Raw genomic sequence first — 27,603 nt, forward strand, 5'->3', positions numbered from 1 at the left:
GTATTTTACAACAATTACAATTTATACAATAAGTATTATTTTTTATATAAGTATTTTCCAAAAAACAAATTCATCTCACTTACTTTAATGAAATAGGCAATATATTAAGTAGCATCAAAAACGTATCACAAAAGATTGTTTAAAGATTCTCGTAACACTAAACTTTTTCTTTTTCAGAGAATTCTTAGAAAGCGCAAATGCTGAAGAAAGAAGTAGCGTAGAATCCACCAGTTATATAGAATGGGAAGCTAAGCTAGATTGTTTTATAAACATATTTGTATTGCTGTAAGTATATGTTTACTGTTTACTGTTATGTATATGTTACTGTGCAACTATTTTTATATCACCACTTCTATTTAATATTTTATATAGTTTATGGGTTTTTTTATACTTTATGATTTTTTTATACTTCAAATTTATGATTTTTTTATACTTCAAATTTATGATTTTTTTATACTGTAAACTTTATGATTTTTATACCTTATACTTATGATTTTTATATTTTATTCTTTAAGATTTTTTAAACTTAATACTTAATGAATTTTTATATTTTATTATTTTTTATACTTTATGATTTTTTAAACTTAATGATTGTTATACTTTATTCTTTATGATTTTTTTAAACTTATTACTTAATGAATTTTTATACTTTATTATTTTTTATACTTTATACTTCATAATTTTTTTATAATTTATACTTTATGATTTTTTTATACTTTATACTTTATAATTTTTTATCCTTTATAATTTATGATTTTTTTATACTTTATACTTATAATTTTTTATACTCTGTGACTTTTTTATTTTTTATGATTGAAGCAAATAATGGATAATCATTTTTTTTTTCGTATACATTTTGCTTAATCATGCATAATCTTTTTGCATTCAATAATTATTTGAACATGATTTTATTTTTTAATTTAACATTAACTGTTTTAATGCTTTTAAAAATGGAATTTCTTGATTGTGATGCATTAGTGGTTTGAATATTGTTCGGTTAGGATGAAAATACAATATTTTAATATTTTCAGAACTTAACTACTTGTTAATAGATTATTTGCTATTTATATTGTGACCTATATTAGAGGCATTTTTGGTAATGACTGGAGAAGAAATTGACTTAATTCTTTAGTAGTGAATTGTGAAATATGTTAAAGTATAAAATGTGAAAAAAATAATACACAGTTTTTTAAAAAGTTTTTGAATTAGTATACTTAAAAGAAGAAAAAAATTCTTTATCAAATATTTTGAAATCAAAGCTGAAATATAAATATGATCTTGCTAATAAAACATTAAGGGAATTAATCATAACTACTATCACAAAAAATGATAATTTCTAAAATTCATCAAAAATGCATCCATAACTACAATACATAGATAATATCTAAACATTATATTCAATTATTGAAATAATTGCTACTTTTTTTGGTTATTTTGAGAGTATTCTTAACAATCTTTGATTCCTAAAAATATTTTATTTTAGTTTTTTTTTTAATTTGTTGGTCCTTTTTTAATTAAAGTTTAACTTCAAACATCAAATTATTCTTACTATTTAATTATTTTTATTCTTATAATATTTTATTTTTATTATTTTAATTGAATTAATTTGATGTTTGCTTGAGCGTCTGTAAATGCAATAGTGCTTTATACCAATATTAACTGTGCGATTCTTCTCATTCTATATGTGCAGATGTTTTATAAATTATATATATTTGAAAAATCAATTTAAAGGTATCAGAATAACTCCTAATCATAATCTTATTGAAAATTCTAGAAGTTTATATTGGCAGAAAAGCTTTCGAAAACATTGCAGATAATAAAATGTGGAATTTAAAATGATAAATTTATTGGCATGAAAGTTAGTGTTCTGTGTAAATTTACTGACATAAGCTGATCGTGTAGAATAATTTATAATCTTGCATTTTCTACAAATTTGATGTAATTACAAATGTTAAAATATTTTAAACTACATCAAAATTAAAACAGCACACATTAACGGCGTTATTTAAACGAAATTTAACATAATTATTTAAACTATTTAAATATCACGAATAATTTTATTAACTTGCATAAAAATGATAAACAATGTGAAGAAGTTTCTTTGGTTTCAGAAAGATTTAGACTGACTAATTTTTTTTTCTTTTTTTTTAATGATAAATTTTTTTAAGTAAAAAAAACTCTCCAAAAAAGTACATATATTTTTTGAAAACTAAAAAGTTGTAAAAGAAGTATTTAAATAACATATAAATTTATTGTTACAATTTTACTTATATTGATTTAAATTATTTATAAATGAAGGGTACCAAACTGTACTTGATTGAATTTATATTCTCCAGTAGTTCAAAATTATAGCAGCAAAAAAATCTCAAAAAAAAAAGTTTTCATACCTTTTTTCTTTAATTTTTTTTCCTTCTTAATCATTATTTACTCAAACAAAAATAAAAATTATAAATACAAAAATAAAAATAAAAAGCAACAATAGCTTGAGAGGTTGCTGTTCATTTTTATCTTTACTTAAGTTAAGTATTTTTGGAAGTCAACCGTAGCTTATTTTTCTAGGGAAAAAAAGAAACTCAAGTATCATTATTTACTTTCGTTTAAAGTCAGGGTCTGTTGCCAAAAGTGAAGTCATTAATTTATTTAACACTTTCTCACCAGTTAGTCATGGCAGATGAAATAATTCCTTCTAAATTACTCCCACTCTGTTCTTTAATGACGTAACAATTGACCTTTAGGAGAAAGCATGTCCTTGAAAGATGCTACAAAAAGAATAAAACATGGTTTCTGAAAAAAGATCAAGACGATTTATAATTACTTTGTTAACAACAAGTTGACAAAAAACAATAAAAAATAATAATTCTTTTTAGATGTTTTTTTATTTAATATAATGGTTATATCTGAAATAACAGGATTTAAAAAGTTATTTTTAAAAGTAAATTAATCTATTCTTTCTGAAAATATTATTCTTTTTTTTCTAAGATTATTGTTGCTAAATCCAAACGATTTTTTTTAGTAATTTTTACAAAAGATAAAAGCGTGATATTTTTTTTACATAATATAAATATTATTATTATTATTTTGCTTTGTTTCAAGTCATAAAAATATTTCATTAATACACGAATATTAGAGCTGAGATTTCAGTTGTCAAATCTTTTTGAAAATTCATAAAAACATTTTTTTTTTTTGCTTGATATTACTTTTATTCTTTTCTTATCGTTGCTTAATCATTTTCAGTTATGCATATACAGAAAATCATAAAAGAATTTTACAAACTAAATCTTATATATTATATTGAATAGCAAAATTATGAAAGTATTTTTCATGACTTTATATTTATAAACTTTAATAAAGCTAAAAAGATCAAGACGATTTATAACTACTTCGTTTCTTTTCCCTAACCGAATTTACAAAGAAGTAAAAAATAAAACGCATTTGTATCTTCGTAATTGTATATAAACTGTTCTAAAAAACAATTTAAAATAATCTGCATTACATTTGAAAAAACAAAGTGCTCACGATATTGAAATACAACTCTTTGAAACAAGAGCAAATATATGCAGGTTTCGGTTTTAAATAACAAAATAATTATTTTAATAATGATTTTCAATGGAGAATTGAAATAATTTACATTTGTTTCTTAACAATAAATAAAATAGTTTTTTTTCTGCAGAATTTTTTGATTTCTATCGTTTGTTTAATTTGAGTAAATCACTTCGAATTTCAAAGGAGATATAACAATTTATTTAAACATGAATAAAATTAATTCCTCAGTATTTAAGGAAACGTTTGCTTCGTTAATGAGAGTTTTATTTAACTTGAATTTAACACTATTTCTAAAATAACTTTAATTATTAAAGTATTTATTTAGTAATAATTTCTCTTAAACATTTCTTTAAAAACTCCTATTGCTTTTGATATATTTTTAATCCAAAAAGTAAAATCAAGTGCAATAATTTTATCATCGTTAGCTTACAATATCATGGACAAATGCAAAATTTTCCATGATTTAACTTTTACTGTACATTTTTGTCTCACTGTTTTATTTGCTTATAAGTTCATTGTCCTAATCTGGAAAAAAAACTTTGAATTAAAACATTATTTTTTTGTTTGTATATTATAAGTTTCAAACTATTATAATTCTTCAATGCAAAACAGATTTTAAAATGTCGAATAAATTTCCTTTTTAAATTCTGAATTGTGCGCTATATTTATAAAACTAATATTAGTACTTTTTTTTCTAATTTCATTCAATCTTTGAAAATTATAATTCTTTTGCATTGAGAAATATGTGTGCAAAATCCAGAAGGATACTTTCGCAAAAATAAGAAAATAAAAAAGATATATCTAGGGGGGGGGAAACAATAAGCATAATAAACAGAATTGTATATATTAAAATAATATTTTAGGCATTTAATTATAAAAATTATAGATTTAGATTTTTAAAATTAAAAAAAAGATATGTAATCTGAGATTTCTGAGCATTATATGAGGAATCAATAGCCACCTAAACGAAAGGTTCAAATTAATACAAGGTTGTTCATTATACTCTATGTGGTCCAAAATAAATGGACGCTTTCAGATTTATGCATTTTTTTTTAAAATATTGCCTGGAAAAAAAGTTTGTTTTGAACCTTGTTTTTGAACCTCAGTCCTGTAAAAACATGGGGGCAATTTAGCGATTGATAAAAAAATTTATTCATTCTGTTTCACAAGAAATAGATAATGATTTGAAACTTTAAACAATAGTTTTATTTGCTGTGGGCAACGCTCGCATGCATTTTTTTTAAATATTTGGAAAAATATAAAGTTTTTTTATTCTAAATTTCTTTACAAGTTATTCTAATTTTTCTAACAAGTTTAACAAATTTTACGAACCAAATTTTAGGAAATTTACTGAATATATGACAAAATATTATTAAAGAACTACACTGAAATTTGAAGTGAATTTTATAAATATTTAAGGCAATATTAGAATGTCAGTAAATAAAATTTTAACTACACTTGTGCGAAATATTACATTTCTTCTCATCCTTCACAGATCTTCACACATCACATTTTTAAATATATATTGTGTTCAGGTGTATAGAGAAATTTATATGAAGTATCCAGTTAAATATAATTAAAATTCGGAAAGGTCTATGTATTTTACTTTGATTTCTGCTGATTAGCTATACAGTTGTATAACAGTTTTCAAATCCTAGTTATTACTAGGATTTGAAGGAGTCATTCGTATATAAATCCTGTGAATATAGCAAAGAGATGTTTCTGATACTTTTATGGAATACAATATAAAAATTACTAATGCTCTTCTATTCAAACTTCCATATCATTTCAACGAGAGAAATATAACTTCTCACTGATTTAATTTGCACCTGATCCCTTTCCTCGGCCATTACAAATTTTTGCATGGAATCCTGTCTTGAGCTGAAGCCCTGTATAAGGCTATCAAGATAAAAATTATATCTTTAAGGATCTGTAATATTGTTTTCCCGAGGTGCTAATCTCATAATAAGAAAGAGAGTTACACAGATATTTTAATGAATTCTAAGTGAATGCCAGGTCAGCAAACCTCGATCTTGGCGACTGTTTGGTGACTTTGGTGATAAAAACGAGGACTTTCGAAAGTACAGGAATTTCGACGATATCTTTATTAAAAGCCAAGATCTGAGGATTATTGTAAAATATTCTTTGCTTTGTCGGAAAACGCGTATAAAGCGAGTTTAGCCAGTAGAGTGAATTTTCTCTTTGGAATGTTGACTGCGAAGCAAGTTTCTCTAACATCGTTTGTGACGTGCTGCTGTTTCATTAGCTATTTGCAGTTAGTGACGTGCTGCTGTTTCATTAGCTATTTGCAGTTAGTGCACTGCTGTTGATTTACGCAGAGGCTATCTTCGGCCGTGTTCTTCTACCTGTGTTTCTTTTTATCTTGTAGAATGAAGCCTTGTTATTTGTTATTAAGTTTGCTGAACTTTACATTATACACTCACCATATACATTATTATTTTCGACGTTCTGATGTCAATCTCGTTTCCTTTATATTGTATCTAACGAAAACGAATGTATTAAACTTAGCTTAAAACTCATTAAAAATTTCATTTTAATATTCTTTGGCCTTTATATAAATAATACTGAACGAATATTATACGTTTTATCTATCTTATAAATATATTAAATAATTGAAAAAAGCAACATGAAATTAATTTTAAGAATATCTGAATATCTTTTTAATTTATTTAAGAATAATTTTATGATGCCTTAAAAAGTACATAAAATGCATTATATATATATATATATATATATATATATATATATATATATATATATATATATATATATATATATATATATATATATATATATATATATATATATATATATATATATATATATATATGCTCTGTTATGCATAATTTAACTTAGAAACAGCAATTTACCAATGAAGTTATTTAATGATTAAAGCCAACTTTTACTCAAAAGCTGATTGGTAATACGACGAAAGTTAAGATTTTAATTTTTATTAACCTTAGGATAATTCTTTTTTAATTATTTATATCTAACTGATATGAATTGAACTAATATACAAAAAAACTTCTTTCATTCGAAAGTGCAAAATACAGAATAAAAATCTGACTCGGTCAAAAAAAAAATGATTAAAAAGGAACACAATATAATACAATTTTAAAACTAAAGCCAGTAGTAAATATATACAGTATTTAACAGTTTTAAGCACAATACATAATAAATAAATAAACAAGTATTTTTATGAAAAAAGTCTGACTGATTACAATTTAAAATTTTAAATAATTTTAAAATTAAAAAATTAAATAGTTAAATAGATAATATATTTAATTAGATGAACAATTATAAAAACAACAACAAAGATTTAAAAGAAATTATTGCTTTTTTAAATTAATATATTGTACAGCTGTAAAATCCTCGAGTAAAATAAGGATCTTAAAATTATCCATTTACTGTTATCAAAAACACAGGTGGATTTACCTAAAAAGTAAAATCCAGGGAAAAAAAACCCAAATTTTTACGACTCTTAGTCTTAATTTTGAATTAAGAATAATAAATTCGAATTGAAAAAGGAAATTGTATTTGTAAAATCATCGGAAGATGTAAAGAATTTAAAAATTATCCATTTAATAAGATGAAAAACACAAGATAAATATACCAAAAGCACCAAAAAAAGTAGATAAGATGGATTTAACAATTCAGAAATAAAAATCAATTTTTACAACTTTTAGTTTCGATTTCATCTTAAACGAAATAAATTCGAATTACAGACGATATTTTAAAATTAAATAGAGAGGAATTTCAAAATCACAGAGAAATATTTGTGCTACCGATGAATTCGAATTCAGAACGTTCTAATTAGCTAGGTTGAAATACAAAAGAAAATTATAGCGTAACATCAGTCAAATTAGTTAACCCTAAATCTGATTCTATTGTATGTAGTTATCATAATTAAAAAGATTATTTTTTATATCCCAATTATTCATATCCTGCGTGAAATCACAATTGATAATCTCTCAAAAAAATACATTAATTACACAGGCCCAATTATCTTTATGGAATTGAATTTTAAAGCCACAATTTCCCAATCAGGATATTCAGTAACTATAGTTAGCTACAATTTAAGCTGATAATGCAACACAAATATGGCATGTATCACTCCTTATTGTCATGGAATTCTAAACATGATTATCTTGTATAATTCATCTTTTTGGTAAGAATATGGCTCTAAGATGCGTAGAAACACATTTGATATCATTCACTGTGATTCTGTTACTTATATCTTTTTGTGTACTGCTATTTTAAATTATCACCAAATAGTAGCCTCGTTTAATTTTTTAAGAGGCGATAGGGTAAGTTTATAGTTTTTTTTAAAGACTATGAATTACAGATTGTGTTATATTTATCCTCGCAGTCAAAAAATCCTAAATGTGGTTATATTGTATTTTAATATAATTCATTTATTTGTTAATAATATGGCTCTAAGATGCGTAGAAATATATCTGATATCATTCAATGTGATTCTGTCACTTATATCGTTTTGTGTACTGCTATTTTGAATTGTCCCCAAATAGTAGCCCTGTCTAATAAAAAAATACTTTTTTAAAAAGGGATAGGATAAGTTTATAGTTTTTAAAAGTTTAATAGGGAATAGGGAAGTTTATAATTTTTAAGAGATGATAAGGTAAGATAGTTTTTTAAGAGGCTTTACAGGATGATAAAAAAAAATATTAATCTCTGTCAATCAGGTAAAAAAAAATGTAATGTATATGAGTTTTTAGAATTTTCTATAAGAATTATAGAATTATTTTAAATGACTTCTGTTTATTCATTATTGTAGTGAATTTCACAAAATATGTAGAAGGGAATTACTAACTATAGGAATTATAAAGTTATTTTAAATGATTTCAGTTTATTTATTATTGTAGTGAATCTCACAAAATATGTAGAAGGGAATTACTAACTGTAGGAATTATAGAGTTATTTTAATTCATTATTGTTTATTCAATTTGTTTATTCATTATTGTAGTGAATTTCACAAAATATGTAGAAGGGAATTACTAACTATAGGAATTATAGAGTTATTTTAAATGATTTCAGTTTATTCATTATTGTAGTGAATTATCACAAAATATGTAGAAGGGAATTACTAACTATAGGAATTATAAAGTTATTTTAAATGATTTCAGTTTATTTATTATTGTAGTGAATCTCACAAAATATGTAGAAGGGAATTACTAACTGTAGGAATTATAGAGTTATTTTAATTCATTATTGTTTATTCATTCTGTTTATTCATTATTGTAGCGAATTTCACAAAATATGTAGAAGGGAATTACTAACTATAGGAATTATAGAGTTATTTTAAATGATTTCAGTTTATTTATTATTGTAGTGAATCTCACAAAATATGTAGAAGGGAATTACTAACTATAGGAATTATAGAGTTATTTTAAATGACTTCTTTTTATTCATTATTGTAGTGAATTATCACAAAATATGTAGAAGGGAATTACTAATTTTAGGAATTATAGAGTTATTTTTAAATGACTTCTGTTTATTTACTATTGTAGTGAATTATCACGAAATATGTAGAAGGAAATTACTAATATTCTAATTAAGATTTTTTTTTCTATTTTCAGATCTCAGTTTGATGACTGGAGAGCCTCTATGGCTGAAATGCTGCAGCCCGTACCCTTTCATGAGAAGTAAGTCGAACGACTTCAATTATTAGTGTATTGCAGTAGTGCATTATAACTGAAACAACAGTCCAATATTCAATTTTCATGTATGATGAAATCAGGATGATTGAAAGGATATTGTAGCAAAGGATATTAATCCATCAACTGCTAATTTCTTAAAAATTTTTTGGCCAGATAAGTTACATATATATATATATGCACAAAAAGTTGTGAAACAATATAATTATATCCAAATTATGTTTTGTTTTGGAAATATTTGATATTTTTGAAAAAAGATATCTTTATAAAATGATCAATAAAATCAATACAATAAAAACAAAAGATTGAATAAGTAACAGGTCGTAACTGTAACCTCTAAATTGCATATTTATGTACGGTATTTCATTATAATATAAAAACCAAATTAAAAATACAATGCTTCAAATATGACAATTCTGTTCCATTCAATTTTCAGACGAATTTCAAATTTATTCGTTTATTATGGATACACGAAGTATAGAAAAACACACTTTCTGCTATACGCAATATTGATTGATATATGTATATAGAATAAATCTAAATTATTAGGCATACAAAATATATTTTCAGCGTTAGGTGGCGTAAGTAAAATTCCCAAATCCTTAAATGAAGATTGTGACAGCTAATGGGATAAACTTAGATATGCATGGCCTTACATATCATCTCATTACATATGTAAAAATAAACTGTCTTCATAAAATATGAGCTAAAATATAATCTTGATGAGTGTAAAATAAATGGATACTTCAAACATCTTCATCTTGCATGTGATTTAATAATTTTACTATAGTTATACATACAGAAGTGACCAGGTTCAATTTGACTTAGACCAAATTAATTTCTTTCGTATAATTAGGGAACTTATTGTTTTAGCTCTATCTAATTACCTATGACTAATTACCTGTTACTTCCCTAAGACCAAAAAATAAATTTTGTTCTTTGGTTGCTGAACTGAAATCCACTGAATCCGCTTTTCTAAGATGGTTTAAAATCCTCTCACAAGAAATAAGAACCACATAAAAATTCAAAATTCAATTGAATAAAAAAAAATGTTCATAAGAGCAATTAAACTAAAGAAAAATATTAACTTCTACTTTTAGTGAAGGCAATAATGTTTTTGAAAAATAGATAATTTTTTATTAATTTTATTAAATGAATATATGAAGCTCTCTTAAACCTTTTCGCAGATACTTTCCATCATATATATTTAATAAATAACAAATATAAATAAATAGACCACCAACTTTATGTACACGCAAAAACAATTCGAATTAACTCAGTATTTTTATATACTCCAATATGATATTTCATAATATGATAAAAAAAATATTAAACTAACTCAAGCAAGTTAAAGAAAGCACTACATTTCTATATAATGAACGCTAAAGCAGAAACCAACAATGACGTTCTTCCCTGGTCTTACTCATTTGTCAACGCAATAAAGTACGTCTCATAATATAATGGGGAAAAAACCCTCTTTGGTGCACCTTATTGTGTCTAGAATTTACTATAGATAAACTATTCAGCTGCATTTTTAAGAATAGAATCAGCTTGTAGAAAGCGTAGTAGAAGCAAATCTAAAGTTAGAAAATGTTCAACGACATGTATACTACTCTCGTGACAACTCTAAAATGAAATTGTAATTGGGCACTTACATATCTTCAATTAGAGTACAAGCCAATGGAAGTCTGCTTTCGTCATTAATGTTAAGGTCATATTTTAAAAATGAGAAAATTATTAATTTGAATTGTTGAAGAATGTTGATTATATTACAGTCAAATCCAAAATAAAAAAGAAGCAGAAATTGTTGTCCGATGTTTGTACTTCAGAATTGTCTTTGGTTAGCCATATTGACCTGTATGTTAAGGTTAACCGATGAAAAATAAATTTATTTTAATCAAATTCATTTTAATAAAAAAATAAAATTTATTTTTTATAAATTTATTTTTCATGTCGTTATACTATAGAAAAATGTGTTAATAACTGAGAAATATAAAAAGGAAAAAATTCATAATAGTACTGTTTTTCCTTTTCACATAAAGCTGAAACGTCATAAAAAGTGACAAACACAACTTACGTACATAACTTTTTCAGAGTAGAAATAATAACAATAACAATCAAAATGAAAAATAATTTTGTCAAAACTGACTTATAATTCCCCTTGACCTTTTCCCTGCAAAATAAGCAAAAATACAAGATCTTAATTCAAAATGCAATTTTTAAATCTTATTTATCTCCGTAATTTTCATTCATTGTCTTATCAACGAATTACCATCATTTGATGACTTTGCATAGCAAAAGGTTATCTAGGTTTAAAAAAACATACATTTCATTTATTTTCTTTATTTATGGCAATGCATTGCGTTAATAAAATCAGTAAGTTATTACCAAAGGTTAAATATATTCATTCTACAGCTATTTAGATTTAAGTTATAAAGATTTTTGTTTTGATTTCGTGAGCCTGTGATATTTTCTATTATGACTTACTCTAGTGAGTTGGCGGGTGTGACGTAAGGATTAAGTGATATCAGACGAATTTATTTGCACAAGTTTGAAGGAAGATAGTTTGTTATTTCTATGGAGTTTCTCACCCTCGCAACACTAAATTGTCAAGAGAGAGTATAATTGTGAAAAGAAATGAGTGGTATTCAACATATATTTATTATAATTTTATTATTCCTTTGTGATCCGATCACCGTCTCTCTCAGCATATGAATTCGTTTGTTTGAAGGAACAGACCAGCTGCCAAAATATCCATTATGCTTTTTTTACTCATAGTATGATTTTGTGCTGAAACAACTTAGTTTTAATAAGATTTCAAATAAAAAATATATTCTTTTAATTTATCTCTAACATTTTCATTATATTCGTTTTGAACTAAAGGAATAATTATATTAATGTTTGATCTAAATAAGTTATAAGACACCTATTGCAAAATATGTATTATTTCATTCCTAAAATTTAAATGTCTAAATAACAGACATATGCATTTTAAATGCAAAATATTTTTATATATATTGTGAAGTAACCCTCGCTAACCCTCCTAACCTTTTTGACTCTCTTCCTCTTCTTTGTTTAAAAATTTTCAAGTGGAATCGAGAATTTAGAGATTTTTGATGATAAGACCTGGAAATCTTATTGAGCAACTCTCGTTTCAAAACCGGTTTTACTTCAATTTAAAATCTGAAGTTTTTTTTTTAATATCAGTTTAGTTTTTGTGTAAGTACTTCTTTATCCTGGAATTTTTTAAAGCATAAATTTTAACACTATTTTTCATTGCTGCACTGAAATTCTATCTGCTTTTTTATTGTTTTATCAAATATTTAATATATTCGCGTAATTCTCTCCCATTTCTGAAAAGTAAGGAAGAAAAATATTGTGCATTACTTGCATAATTTATATGAGGAATCAGAAAGTGAAGTTGCATTACCGCAAAAGATTGCGTGCAATTTGAAATCTATTATCCAAATATTTAAGTATTCAATGGTACTATAATGTCATAAAATTAGGTTCCATTTGGAACGTTCATGTACATAATAAAATAAACATGTATAAGGCTATTAAAAAACATGGTTTTAATATCCCGCAATTTGATGCTTAAAAATACTTGTTGGAGAAATGATGAACATCATATTATACATAAGAGATTTAATCGAATTTAAACTCAACCAGTATTCCCAGCAAATCTGCTAGTCGCCAATGGCGGCTCTCTTTAAATCGGAACATGCGTTAATAAAATCTAATCAAAGATGTATGTTTGATCCTATCTTAAAATTCCATAAACAAACTTAAAATATTTCTAAAATCTTAGATTATGACTTTGGAGTTTGAGAATTCTCCATCGAATAACTTCCGCCGGCTAATCGTAAAATATTGAATTAATTAAATATTTCAGTTCGATTGCCGAAATAAATCATTCACCTCTCCGTCGGAAAACCCTCGGATTGAATTCCTAGAAGTGAAATATTTGCTCCGAAATCCCAGAAGAATAGGGCGCAGTTGGCAGCAAATATTACGATTAGCGATGACGAAATGGTACCAAAGAGGATTTGGAACGCCTTCCAAGAATTCCAGGAACTATTTCCTAAAAATGTGGTGAGGGCGATTCCAAGATTAAAACAACATCGTGAAGAGGCATCATAATTAAATTCGATTGAATAATTTCTGGTGTATTCGCCCATGGGATTGTGAGTCATATGCTTAAGAGGATTTGGGGAAAATGTTCGAAATTTTATTCTTGATGTCAGGGGAGACAGTCTGGTTTGTGAGTGTGGCATGTGGAGTTACTGCGGTGTAATCCCAAGTTGGATAGTATCAATCTGAATGCTGTGTGCTCAAGAATTTTAAGACTGGAAAATCAGATTTTGTTGTCAGATAATCAAGAGAGTTATCGAGAGATGTTTACAAGCAAATAAATATCTGCCATGTTCTTGCAGATATTTATTTTATATTATAAATATTTGCAAGTACTTATCACTTATTTACTTCAACTTTTTATATATTTATACTTATACTTACTTATTCTTCTAACTTTTGCAATGTTAATTAACTGTAGAACTTGGATAAAAACAGAATACAAAACCATTAGGCAATATGATACACTGTAGCAAAAGTGGAACAAAAGAACCCCATGGAGCCAATGGCGTTAATTGGATGATGTTAAAAATATACCACCTTCCTCAAGAAGATTAAAACATAGGCCGGGATAACCTGGTTGGTAGCGCGTTGGGCTTTGCTTTGTGAGTTCGAGCCTCTCCGGCCGAAAATTCTTCGTGTACATGGTGCCTATTGCACGTATAAATCCATCTCAGTCACTAAGTCCTCCATGCTGAGACAATATCACTGGTAGTGGATCAGAGGTGATCGTTCTCTGATTCAGGTCTAAATTACGATCTGTGAATGAAATGTATGAATGAAATCTGCCCCGTGGAAAGGGCTGTGACACGTGAGTTGCTAAGACGTATTTTTTGCCCTAGATGGCGCTACTAAAACAAGAGACGCTAAAAATTGGCTTAAAATCGATGAAATCATCAGGGGGCTTGTCTATGACAAATGCCATAAGCAACAACAGATTAAGACATAACTCATGGAAATCAAAGTTACATATTATTATTGCATATATATATAATAATAATAAATATAATATAATTTTTACATTTATTTATTGAGCATGTTTGTAAAAATGGAATTTTGTCATCCATTTTCATTCATTTCATAATACTACAGAGTTTAGAAATTTTATTAAACTATGTATTTTGATATTATTGGGTTATTTTTATAATTTCAAAACTTAATTATCTGTTAAGTATTAGATTTAGCTAAATTTTGATACCTTACGATTGGCGCATATGCTTAAATAAAAGCACAGACAGTCTGTCCATCTGTACTTTAGCATGATGTAAACGCGATAAATCGAAATCACAACAACTTAAATGAATTAAATTCAGTACACAGCTTTATCAACTAAAATGTAGATTTCAATTATATTCTGAATTAGATCTGTCAAATGGCTGACCATCTGTTGGTTTGTACTGTACAACTGGATGCTTAGAAACACAATAATTGAAAAATATATTTGGTATTTGTCATTAAAATTGTAGTTCTTGGTCAAAATTTGGTTTTCGAAAAAGGAGCATTCAAATTGCATATTGTTTTTTTTAAAACATACACTACATAACTATTAACATAAACTACAAAACATAAAGTTTTCATGCATGAAATTCTTGAAATAGAAATAGACTTGCACTCATGAACTTGACCAAGACCCACAACTTTAAGGAAAATAAAATTTATATATATATAAAACGTATGCAAGAAAATTTCGGAGAGATCACTTCCGCAAGTTTAAATTAAATATTGCTGATTCTACGAAAGTGATTTTATGATTTCAAATTCTTCGTTTTCATACGTGATTTTAAAAATTTATTTCTTTTTCTTTTCAGAGCCATAAGTTGCAGAAGATTCATGTCGTAAGTAAACTATCATAATTTTTTTCTGATTTTTCTTCAAAGCAAAAATTTATTTTCTGTGAAAAATATAAGATTATGATAATGTCAGCCTTATTCTTCAAATAAGAGGTTGCCAAACTGTTGATCGCAACTTACATGTGAGTCGCGAGTAAAGTTGAGAGTTGCAACAAGATCTAGAATTTATATATATTTTCCTACAAGTCCTACTTCTTCCCGCAACCATTAGCAACAATGCAATATGAGCTTAAAACCTTCATGAATCATATCAACACCACGAAGAAAGATAGCGCAATGTGCAAACAAACGACTCGTGTCAATTAACAAAGAATGAAGAAATAAAACGTCTTTTCGAAGTGCATCACACATATAAAGATCAAGCATTTTTTTGCCCACAATACATCTTTCGCGTCGCCTATCGTTCTAGTCTAATTAGAAAAATGACACTATCTAATCGGAAATTTCTTTCTGCTATGAGCGTTCAATTCAGTTTATATATTCATCGATTCCGAAGCGGTTCGCTATAATTCGTGTATTTGGTTCATTTTCATTTGCATGTTAGGTTTGGTATGATTTGCATAAGCAATTATTATAATTAATAGTGATTATGCTTTATCCAGCAAATTTCCTTTTAGACCACTTTGAAATAAAACCTCTTCCTCTATCTTCTAATATATATAGATAACAATCCAATAGATGTCATCCGATGACATCTATTTACCCTCTCTCTGCGTATCCCTCGATTTCCAAGGGCAACGTAAAAGTAGCAAAATTTGCGATTTCTGAGGGGATGCATTTTTCCTTCTGTTTAGCTGTGCAACTCTCTCTTTTCCCGCTCTTGGTTTAATTTTGGCTTTTTTGGTTTAATTAAGATCTGGGTTAACAGGTAGCGTCAGTTGCCCATGGTTCTGTGCACATGTACAATACAAACTATGTACATGTACAAAATATACAAGCTTGTTTTGTAGCATTTTGTGCGCTCTTTTCAAAGCTCAAAAATGTCTGGCAGGAAACGCTTCGCATTTTTGAACCTATTTTGACAAAACAATTAGAAGTTTAATTAGATGACACATCCTATTTGGGGCATTTATTGTTATTTCCATCCAACATAAAGGACACTTCAGATATTGTGATTTTACCAATTGACCTTTGCGTCTTAAATGATGTAATAATATTTTCATTTAATTTCTGATTTAAAATCTATAAATTCACTAATCAGATGCACTTGTCAGGCGCGACATTATAGCGCGATACGTTAAGACAGATATATGTTGTTTACTTCTGAAGAAATTCAATGGCTGAGTTTGAAACGGTTATTAAAAAAGCGTCTCATTTTTTAAAAGTTAGAAACTTTTGAAGTAAATGGTTTATAATGTTTATTATCTATGATGGTGACATGAAACAGTAGTGTTGTCCATCTGTTTCCAGGCCATTCAAAGAAGTCATTCGTAACATTGTAAACGACAAGCGATGCAATGTACATCAGATGGTGCTGGGGATAAGGGAGCAGAAAATCGGGTGGTACAACTTGTACGTTCCGGATCCCGAAAATGTCGTGTGTGACGATGATGGTGACCTTTGGAGTTTTATGGTAAGTTTCGCTTCCTAAGTTTTGTTTTCTTTGGCAGAGTAAATAATATTTTTCAATTTTATTGTTGGCATTGAAAGTGTTATGACCAGAAAGATAATTTACCTTTTCTAGTACTGTTACAGAAATTTATTTAATACCTCCACCTATATGCAATTTTGGCTGCGCGTTTTGCTATACGACAAATTAAGGAAATAAACTATTCATTTTAAGAAACCTATTTTGGAAATTTGGCATAATATCATTTAACGTATACGTATACAAATCAAATTGAAAATGGCAAACTTGGTTTATCTGTCCGATTCTGTTCTCTCTCTCTGAAATAATAAACACGGAGAGTTTACAATTGAAGAAAGTTCCTGACAATATTATTAATGGAACTAATGAAAAAGATCGAATGAAATAAGCAATAAAAGTTTTCATATGACAAAAGGCAGCTTGAAAAAAAAAACGATCTGGACCAAATCAGAAAAAATAGTTAAGGATTAATATTCTATGAACTTAAATTAGTATCAAAAACAAAGTATAAAATCGGTGTATTTAGTTATTATGTTTAATATTCAGTGTAAGCCCATTCAGTTTGGTTCCTATACAGGGTGATTCATAAAGAAGTATACACGTTCTAGATATTGTAAAACAGTAACAGTCAAAGACGCGAACCACCTTAGCAATTAGTAAGGTAGATGTACTCTTAAATTTTGTGTCTCGCCCTCGACAGAAGTCACCTAGGCAGTGGCATGTGTGTCATGTGATTAATCAATCGAAATGGCACCGTCTGCAGAGGAAAAGGCATTTTGTGTTCTTCAATTTAACACAATGGAATCTGTAACTATTGTGCAATGGCATTTTCGATCACAATTCGGAAAAGAAGTTCCAATTAGGAAATCTATCTATCTATCAATGGCATGAAAAATTTAAAACTTCTGGCTATTTGTGCAAAGATATAAGTCCTGGACGATATATAAGACTGTATCGCAAGAAGACGTCATTAGACGAAGCCCGGAAAAATCAATTAATTTGAGTCATGAAATGCAGATTTCTCAGTCCACTGTCTGGAGAATTTTGAGAAAGGAGCTAAAAATAATTCTATCTTTGCAAAATCTGAACGATTTTGACAAACAAAAGCACTTTGAATTTTGTGCCGATATGCAGCTTCGTTTTAAAGATAATGATTTTGCAGATTATTTAGTTTTGATTGATGAAGTAACATTTAATGTTAGTGGGAAGGTACACAATACTTAGTTTTGATTGATGAAGTAACATTTGATGTTAGTGGGAAAATACACAAGCACAATGTTCAATTTTGGGTTCAAATTCACATTTCCCCTAAAATAAATTTGCTCTATGCAGTGTTCAGGAAAAGAGTGTACGACCCCTTCTAAGATTCCCAAATAGAACATCTGCAATTGTCTCTAAGAAAACTTTAAATAACCCCATGCAATTCTATTAGAGATGTCATATAATATCTTTCATTGTTCTTGATTTTTAGTGCATTGATTCTGTACACTTCTTTATGAATCACATTACATTTCCATTCATTTTCAAATATTAAATACATATACTAAAACTGTAATGTTTATCATATTTGAATAAATGGATTCCTTGACTCTTTTGGCAGATAAAGCTTCTAATTTTGGATTAAAAAAAAGGCGAATCGGGTATAGATTTGAATAGTGTATTCTTGCAATATAAAAAAACCTCAGTTGTCACTTTCTTTAGAAATTTTTTTACAAAATTTAATAGAATATATTATGTAGTGCATAGATATAAGGAATCTTAAGAAAATCTGTTATATTATTGACACAAAATTTAAATGAATAAAAAAACTACTACTTAAATATATTACTTTTAAAAAGATATTTTCCGGATAGACTTCACCACATTTTTTTTCTTATTCTATTGTTGCATTTCTAGCTGGACCGCTTGCTATCGTGTTGCTACAAAAGGCGTAAGTTCCTTCAAGTAGTGGCCGTCCAGTTAGGTCCCCTGATGCTGCGCGCATTACGCGGCGACGAGACGTGCCAGAAGACCCTGTGTGCTTTGCTGGAGTTCGATCTTATCGAGGATAGAGATTTCCAGTTGCAGACCATCACCACACTCCAGAGCACAGCTAGCGGAAAGAGGTACTACGCCACCCTCTGCGAGAGACAGATGCATCTTAGACAAGTGGTAAGTCCATCAAGAAATATTGATTAAAACTTATCCCTGTGTCTTAGACCGACTCTCATATTTTGGATGTAATATATTCATCAATAGGATTATTATTAAATAATAGCAATTCATACATACACCATAAATGCTACTTCTGTATTCTACCTAAACCTGCCACCGGGGATACTTCGGTTTTGAGGATGAAAAACTTCCAGGATGGTGAATGGTTCTCACCACCCGGGTGGGTACATAAATGGTTGAGGTTGGGTGTCTCCTATCGATGACTGGACGTGTTTCCCATGGATAGGATTGTACTGCGGTTGGGGATGGCCCTTAGGATTCAACTATAGTTCTCATCAGTGTTGCAGTCGTGGGGGTCGGGTAAATCAATTTAATTCGTATGCCTTAGTAGGGGGGTCGGAGTAACCGGGTAACCTAAATCTCCCACCAGGTAGCACCTCCATAAGTATCTATGAGAATGAGTAGCTCCCGGGATGAAGGTTGGTTCTGGTCACCTGGATAGGTACAGAAATAGTGTGGGTCGGCTACCTCCTACCAATGATGGGTTGTATCTCTCACAGGAGGGGGTTGTATTGTGGCTGATGATAGCCCTTGAGATTCAATCTCAGTTTCTGTCATTAACATTTACCTGTGTGTCTCAGGACGGATCGGAGTAGTCAACATGTGATTATGCTACCCAAACCATATTCTGAATGATCTGGCCACCTGGATATTACATGGGTAACATGTGAGTTACGAAATGATCCTCATCAATTAAGACACTAATCCGAAACCATCGTGGAAAAAGATACTGGCACAACCACATCACTATTGATGTACCCACCAAAGAAGCTAAAGTCTGCTTTTCATATTAGAAATTCTCGTTTTCTCTATTTAAGTTACATTTCAGAGGGTATATACATACATTCAGACAGATGACAATTGGATAATTTTCAGAATGCTTAAGTGTTCTCAGATAAAACCTTATTACATAAAAACATGTGATTGCTAATACAACTCACGAGTACAACATGGATTGATGTGATACTGAAACGGTGAATGTAAAGACGAATACATGCCAGAGCATAACTCTGCGAAGACCAGAAATTTCCAATGGATGCCTTTTTTTAATCTTATGGGCAATGGTTTTGGCCAAGAAATTTCCCACAATGCTAGCCTGAAAGTTGACACTTGAACATTGTTTTGTAATGTATCGTCTTCTTGCTCTTGGGATTTTAATGGTAGCTATTCAAAATTATCATATCGCCTTTTGAAATGTCAACTTCATCCGTGAGAGACCATGACGGAGAGTATTAACCAGAGCTAGGACCTTATGTATTACTGTCATGATGATTTCTCAGCCATTATACTTTACATTTGCACCTCCATCTCGATATAGCCTTATTACTTGATTTTTCGTTTCTGGACTAGCAAATTATCGAATTCTGAAATATTGTCATTCTTATATTCATTCTTATCTTATCATCAATCATTCTTATATTCTGAATCATCATGTATGTACAGAAGCATTAAGAAATGATTACTGTCCCTGAATTTTAGTATGTGAACTTACTGAATAGTATTGCAATATACAAAGTATTTTTGCACCAATTGCAAAGTTCTAAGAGAATTTAGAATATGCCTAGACAACTCGGAATCGCTTCATTTTAATATTCCATAGCAAGATTCAATGATTATAACCAATGATGTCACAGCTGCCCACATTGTACAAAGAGGGATCATTTGTCAATGACCCACCAGTAATGTCAAGTTGACGTCAACAGATCCAAAGTTTAGATTCAGAATGAATAGTAATAAAATGCGTATTCACAAAAGCTTGAGATGCATTACAACCGTTGCATACAATATGATGTTTCTTTGTTCATTTATTTATTAATACGAGTGCCAATATTTTTTGTGTTTATGTGCGCAGTTGTGCTGCCATCTGTTGGCATGTTATAGAATCATTCAAAAAATATATCATTATTTATTTTATATTATTATTTAAAATATTTATGAAAGTATTAATACATTTTTCCTTTGTTTCTTACAGCAACAAAAAGGAGGCCCGAGGAAATTAGTTCTGCCCAACAAATCCACTGTAAGCACCATATCATTTTTGTTTCTAATTAATTTAATTTGACATTTTATTATACAATATATTTCAAATGACTCTGAATCGTGCGAGTAAGGGAGTTAGAAATAAATAATGTATCATAAAAAATTATTACCTTTGAAAGCCTTTCTTAATCAGATAAGTTCAATTATAATCGGATTCTTTGTATCTATGTGTGCGGTTGTGCTGCCATCTTTTGGCATGTTACGGAATCATTCAAAAAAAATTTTCAAACGGAAAGTAAATACGTAACACTTATTATTTTTGAACTAATAGGAGAATAGCAACTTGCAGGAAAAAAAATAATTAGTTGTTTACTACTTAATGCAAGATTTCTCTTTAAAGAGATTTGTAAATTGTCAGATGGTAATTAACAATCATACACAGATTATGGGGCCACCAAATTGCATGTTGTCATGTGATAACCAACCACGAATTTTCTTCTCCCTGTTTTTAATTTTAATTCGCTTTTTATTCGCAGGACGCTGACGTATCTCGTCTGCTGAGCAGTGGCTCTTTCGGAGACTTAGAATGTCTTTCCTTAGCTTTCACCCAAGTGACCAGCGCATGCGCAGAGGAACTCATCAAATTATCATCGCTCAAATACCTCAGTCTCTGGTCAACGCAGGTGAGTTCTCATCTTTTGATATTCACATTACTTTAAAAGCTAGGTTTTTGTGTTGTTGTTTGTCATCTAATTGAATTTGTGCATTCCCCCCCCCCCTTCTTTTAAAGTCATGTACATTCGATTTAGTTTTTGATAGAACAATTTAAAATTTTTTAATACAAAGTTTCAAAGTGCTGTACAAAATCCTGATGGAACAAATTGTGCAAATAGAAGGTTTATGTTTCACTAAATTTGTCGTTTGGAGTCCTTTATTTTTATTTACTTGTATATGAAATATACCGGAAGTTTTGTAATCTTCAAAATATTTGACCTCAAGATTTTGACGAATTTTTACGTTTAGATACCCCTGAGTTAAAAAAAACAACAGATTTTCGGAATTATGTCTGTCCGTAAGTCTATATTCTATGATAAAGATAGCTCAAAGACGTTTTGAATTAAATGTATAAAATTTTGTATATATATATATATATATATTATCAAATTTTGAGTAAAATTCATTTTGAGTTTGTCTTGCTCAAATATAAGTCTAGACGATCACTAGAAAATGAAGCGAACTAGATGTATAAAAGTTAGCACGCAGGTTTAGCATCTAAAAGTCTATCACAAACAAATATGTCAGATTTGGAATTCAAATTCGTCAAGATGTGAATTTCCTGCCCATCTGTACTTTCACAAGCATATAAACGGGACAGCTGAAAAACACAAGGGCTTGAATATACAAAGGGCGTTCAGAAAGTAAGTTACACTTGTTCCCCCACAGATGGCATCATGGAGAAACAAGAGCTACGTTTGCACAGACGATAATCGAGTTCCACGACTTACAACGGTAGCAATTTCAATTGGATAGTGAAAACCGTTGCTGAGTAGTACGAGAAAAAAATGGCGCATCAGCTGGAAACTTACACCAAAATTGAAGTATGCGGAACAGTACGTTTTTTGTGGGAAAAACGTTTAACGAGTACGAGATTCTGGCGTAAAATATTGGCAGTGTATGGGCCACGTACAGTGTCACGTCTAGCCATTGTGAAATGGTGCCAGCAGTTCGAAGACTGTCGCACAGACTTAACCGGCGTGGAAAGGCAAGGAAGGTCAACAACGGTGAGCACATCAGACATGGTGCAGCGGGTGGAAGACATTATTCTCAGCAATCGCACACATTACACAGGACTTGGGAATATCCGTTGGCAGTACCCATTCCATCGTCCGTCACCAACTGTTTTATCACAAATTGTGTTCACAATGGGTTCCATATTCTTTGAGTTCCAAACACAAAGGAACAAGGTTTCTGTGAATCACTAAGAGGTTTGCGCAAAGCTGTGAAAAACCCGAGACGTGGAAAGTTAAGCAAAGGCATTGTCCTTTAGCAGGACAATGCAAGACCGCACAAGGCAAGCACAACACAGAGTTTGCTTCGCAGTTTGGGATGGGAGATCTGGCAGCATCCACCGTACAGTCCCAATCTGACGCCTTGTGACTTTCACGTATTCGGTAAGCTCAAAGAACATTTAGGTGGAAGCCAATTTTCCAACGATGACCAGGTTCAGACAGCTGTTCTAAGTTGGCTCCAGGTCCAAGAAGCGATTTTCTATCGTTAGGGCATCGAACGATTAGTGTAAAGTTCCCACAAATGTCTCCAGCGACTGGGAGATTCTGTACAGAAATAGTGTGCTAGTATGTGTTTCATATTTCAAAATAAAGTATTTATGAGTTAATTGTGTGAGTGTAACTTACTTTTTGAACGTCCCTAGTATTTGGAAAAAAACGCATTTAAAATACAGTCTATTTCCAAGTACTCTTAACGCCATACCTGAAGAAGAAAAACAGTTCAAGTCACTTTTGATGTTTATAGATATTGTTTTCTATTTGCTTAGTTCGATGACTCTGGACTTCGTCTCCTCTCAGAGCATCTTCCAAATTTACAATCGCTCGACCTTTGTGAGACCAGGGTCACTGACAATGGAGTTGCCTCTCTCACAGGTAAGCATTTGGAAATAATAACACTAGAAATCACTTTTATTTTTTTTATATAAAATAAAACCGAAATCTTTATTTCTTAGTTTTCTATAAAAAACCAAACTATTGATCAGATTATCTTCAAATCTTGCTTTCGATTTCTGTAAAATGTGGGAGAGGGTTCAGTAAATATTTCGTGATTATTTAATTAATAAATAATTTTTTTCACTAATAAAAAAACTTTGTTCCCATTGTGTACGAGTAATTTGAATAAGCACACAACGTGGCGGCTCCCAGAGATTTGTTTAATCAACGTAAACTGAAATATGAGGAAAAGAGGTATTTAAATAGGATTTTTGTTACCCTATTCATGTTGAAAAATACCTTAATTTGAAAATTGTTTTAATGTTTCATGTTACTTAAAAATTGAATGAAAACTTGATTACTTGCTTTTAACGGTAGATGGATACATAAATTTACTGTGTAAAATGGCTGACTTTTAATTCCATTCTATAAACACATATTTCTGTTGCCATTCAAGTTTATTAAATTTTATATCATTCTTTATAAATTATTACTAACTTAAAATCGTTTGGAAAAATCTGTGAATTTTTAAGAAACCTCGTGATTTTAAAATTCTTTGGTACAGCAAATTTTTGCATTTCATTAGAAATAAAATTGCAGTCGATCAAAAGATTTTATGTTGGTATTCTGTCGAGTGCTAAAATTATATATATTTTTAATTTTGACAATAGAGTTGCCACTCTCACAGGTAAGCATTTGCATACAGACTAGAAATAATTTTTTATCTGAAATTTTATATAAAACCGAAACGTCAATTTTTAGGTTTTCTATAGAACTACTATCAGTAATTTGAAAAACTACTGATTAGATGTCTTACGTGCCTTTTAGATTTTCAGATTATTGTAAAAGCAGAGAGGAACAAAAATGAGATATAGATATGCAAATCTGAAATACTGCACAATATCATATAATATTGAACAATAAGTGGGAAATTTTCATTTTAAAATTTTAAATGAAGCGAAACAGCATCTTGCATTATCATTTTAATAAATTTCGCAATATCACATAATATTGGATATATTAGTTTTAGAAACTCAAGACTATAGCTCAGTTTTCCGATCTGAACTTCTTGCTATTAACAAAGCTTTGGACCTGGCCTTGGAGACTATTAATTCCCAAATTTGGATCCTCACAGACAACAAGAGCTCAATACAATAATTAAAGGATTGGCCACACATTCATGACAAGTTGGGCAAAGACATTATCTCCAAATTAACTACATTCGCAAGGACTGGGTCAGTGAGAATACAGTGGATCTCTTCTCATGTGGGCGGGCATTTACGGAAATGAAATTGAGACGCTCTGGCCAAAGAAGGAAGCCTAAGTCCGAATTATCCCTCTTCTAGTTTGCAGGCCGCAGAGATCCATGCCTTGTTTAAACTAAGAATTAAAACGAAATGGAGGATTCCCCCAGTTCATGACTGGTATGCCGGTGGGTGCCCAGGCTTGTCTCTGGCCTGTACCAGTACAAGGAGTGTTCAAACGCTCTTATCTAGGCTAAAAAGTCTTTACTTTATCAGAGGCCAAAAGATGTATACCCCTTGCCACTGTTCGATCGACGCTTCACCCGCTCATATCATTAAATGTATTGGCGCCTCTGTGATGCAGCTGGTTAATGAGGGGGAGTCAGTTTTCAATCTTATCATGCGATTCGAACATTTGGAACATTCGAACATATTTTTTCTGGAATACCTGTAAATGAATAAAGAAATTTCAAATTTGGTCAAGTTGATTTATAAACATACTTTTTTTTTTCTCTGTAGAAATGAAGAGCTTAAGAAAATTGAATCTAAACAGCACACAATTGCATCCAGAAACATTTGAATGCTTAAAGGTAAGAGATTGTTGATTGCCATTGCATCTCATACAATTTATTGTATTTCGTTGCTTTGCTCTAATCAAAACAAAGAAAACTTAAAACTTATTCCTAATTTTCAGGAAAAAAATTCAAATAGACTTTAGATTAATTATTATTTGGTTTGTGAAAGCTCTCCTTTTTTTGAACCACACCTTGACCCAAGATTTTCATTTAGGAAGGAAAAATGCAAAATTCGGCTTAACATTTTTCATTCAATAATATTAAATGTTTTAAATTAAAAATAGCGAGACATTTTTTTTTCACGTAGGAATTTTTTTTTTCACTTTGCAAAAATTGCATAATTTTTAAAATACTAATATTTAATAAATAAATAAATAATAATTAATAATAATAATGTAAAATAATATTTTCTTTTTATGTTAACTAAATATTGTTATGTGAATCTCTATTACTATACTGTTTAACATGTTTTGAAAGATAAAACTATATTCTTTATTATTTCCTATTTTTTCCAGAAAACTCTTCCAGTTTTGCAAGAGTGCGACGTTCGCTACACTGAGGCTTGGGGTTTCTAATGAAATTCCAAAGATAATTATTTCCTCCTTCTCTATGAGCTTTATATCGACTAGAAGATATCTTGTAGGTGCTGTTGAGATGGAAAGAGGAGAAACATTTTAGAATTACCGTAATTTTTCTCATAACTGCCGTGATAAAATAATAATATATCTTAATTGAAGTAGGAGGAAAATTTTCAAAGAATATTTTAACGATTACACACTAGATGGCGCCACGAGATCATGAACTCTGCCAGACTTCTGATTTTTCAAACTTTATTCTACTCCAACAGTCTGCTAATAATGATTAGTGTTATTCGACATCATTTGAGGTGATGAATCATTTCATTCACTGTCGCCATTTTTCTCGGTTAAACATTATTTCATTAAAAACTGTCATCAATACAGATAAATGGATAATTTGGTTTTAATTTATTCGTTTTTTAGAAAATTGACTTCATGGCAAACAAGTGAAATAGTTGGAAGTCAATTTCGCTCGGAAATAATATTCTATTTGAACAGTCATTTTAATGTGCAAAGAGTATTTCCGATGCTATTGTAGATTTGAGACACTAAGTTGTGTTCAATTCAAACATGTATTTCATATTTCTTTGTGTAAGTTGATTGCTTTGCATTATATGAGCTATATAATAGGTGTAAGCTGTTTAATTTATGTTTCATTCATCTGATGTGCTGTTTTGACATTTTATAAGTGTGGGCATTGTTTGACTGGTTTTGTACTTCAAGGCTCCGATATAACTTTTAAAATGTTGTCCCACTATGAATCAATTATGAATAGAATCTTACTAGCCAAATTTGTTGATCAAATTATTTTAAGCATTTTTTTAAAAAACATTCATAAAAACAGTTTGGTGTATTCATCCCAATTACAGTATAAACTCAAAATAAAATTTAATAGAATTGAGAAAGAAAAAAAAACTGTTCGCGTTTATGTTGCTTAAAAGATGTTTAAAGTACAATATTACTTCAGTCTATCAATTTTCATGTGTTTTTCTTGCTTTGAAAATGCATTAATTATATGCCATGACAAAATTTCAAATTATTTCTCCTTTGTTAGTTTTTTGTCCCATTTTTGAAAATTAGTTCGATATGTAAGAGGTTGCTTTTAAACGAAACTTTCGAATTTCTTATCAAACAAACTATATATATTTTTATTGTCCTTTTAATTTTTTAAATAATAAAGCCTATTATATCGTCAAGTACTGCATTATTCTTCTAATATTCTAATTTTCCTTCTTAGTTGTAGAAATTATTTTAGAATTAAACGATCAGTTATTTTAGAAGAAACTTTTTAAAACTCAATTTCAGTTCATTTATTTAATTTACCATTTTACTTGAATTTATTTTAAGCAAGTCTTATATTTGAATACAGTACATTAATTACAATAAAGTGTATGCATTAATTTAATAAAAATAATTTAGCATTTATTGCATAGTATAACTTTATAGGGTATATCGAAGCCTATGAATAATTTCAATATTTT

At 29.2% G+C, this 27,603-nt stretch overlaps 1 protein-coding gene across 1 annotated transcript in view; it reads left to right on the forward strand.

The window, feature by feature from the left end:
* LOC129988474 (C-Maf-inducing protein-like) overlaps positions 1-27,281 on the forward strand; it is a 113,890-nt gene extending 86,609 nt beyond the window's left edge. The window contains exons 10-19 of the mRNA XM_056096708.1: positions 178-285; positions 9,162-9,227; positions 15,182-15,208; positions 16,634-16,796; positions 18,708-18,962; positions 20,998-21,045; positions 21,542-21,688; positions 23,560-23,665; positions 25,489-25,559; positions 26,060-27,281. Coding sequence (XP_055952683.1) covers positions 178-285; positions 9,162-9,227; positions 15,182-15,208; positions 16,634-16,796; positions 18,708-18,962; positions 20,998-21,045; positions 21,542-21,688; positions 23,560-23,665; positions 25,489-25,559; positions 26,060-26,119 — 1,051 coding nt within the window. The 3' untranslated portion in view covers positions 26,120-27,281. The remainder of the gene's footprint in view (positions 1-177; positions 286-9,161; positions 9,228-15,181; positions 15,209-16,633; positions 16,797-18,707; positions 18,963-20,997; positions 21,046-21,541; positions 21,689-23,559; positions 23,666-25,488; positions 25,560-26,059) is intronic.
* The last annotated feature ends 322 nt before the right edge of the window (positions 27,282-27,603 follow it).

Source organism: Argiope bruennichi, chromosome 10 (assembly GCF_947563725.1).
Source record: "Argiope bruennichi chromosome 10, qqArgBrue1.1, whole genome shotgun sequence".
Lineage (NCBI taxonomy): Eukaryota > Metazoa > Arthropoda > Arachnida > Araneae > Araneidae > Argiope > Argiope bruennichi.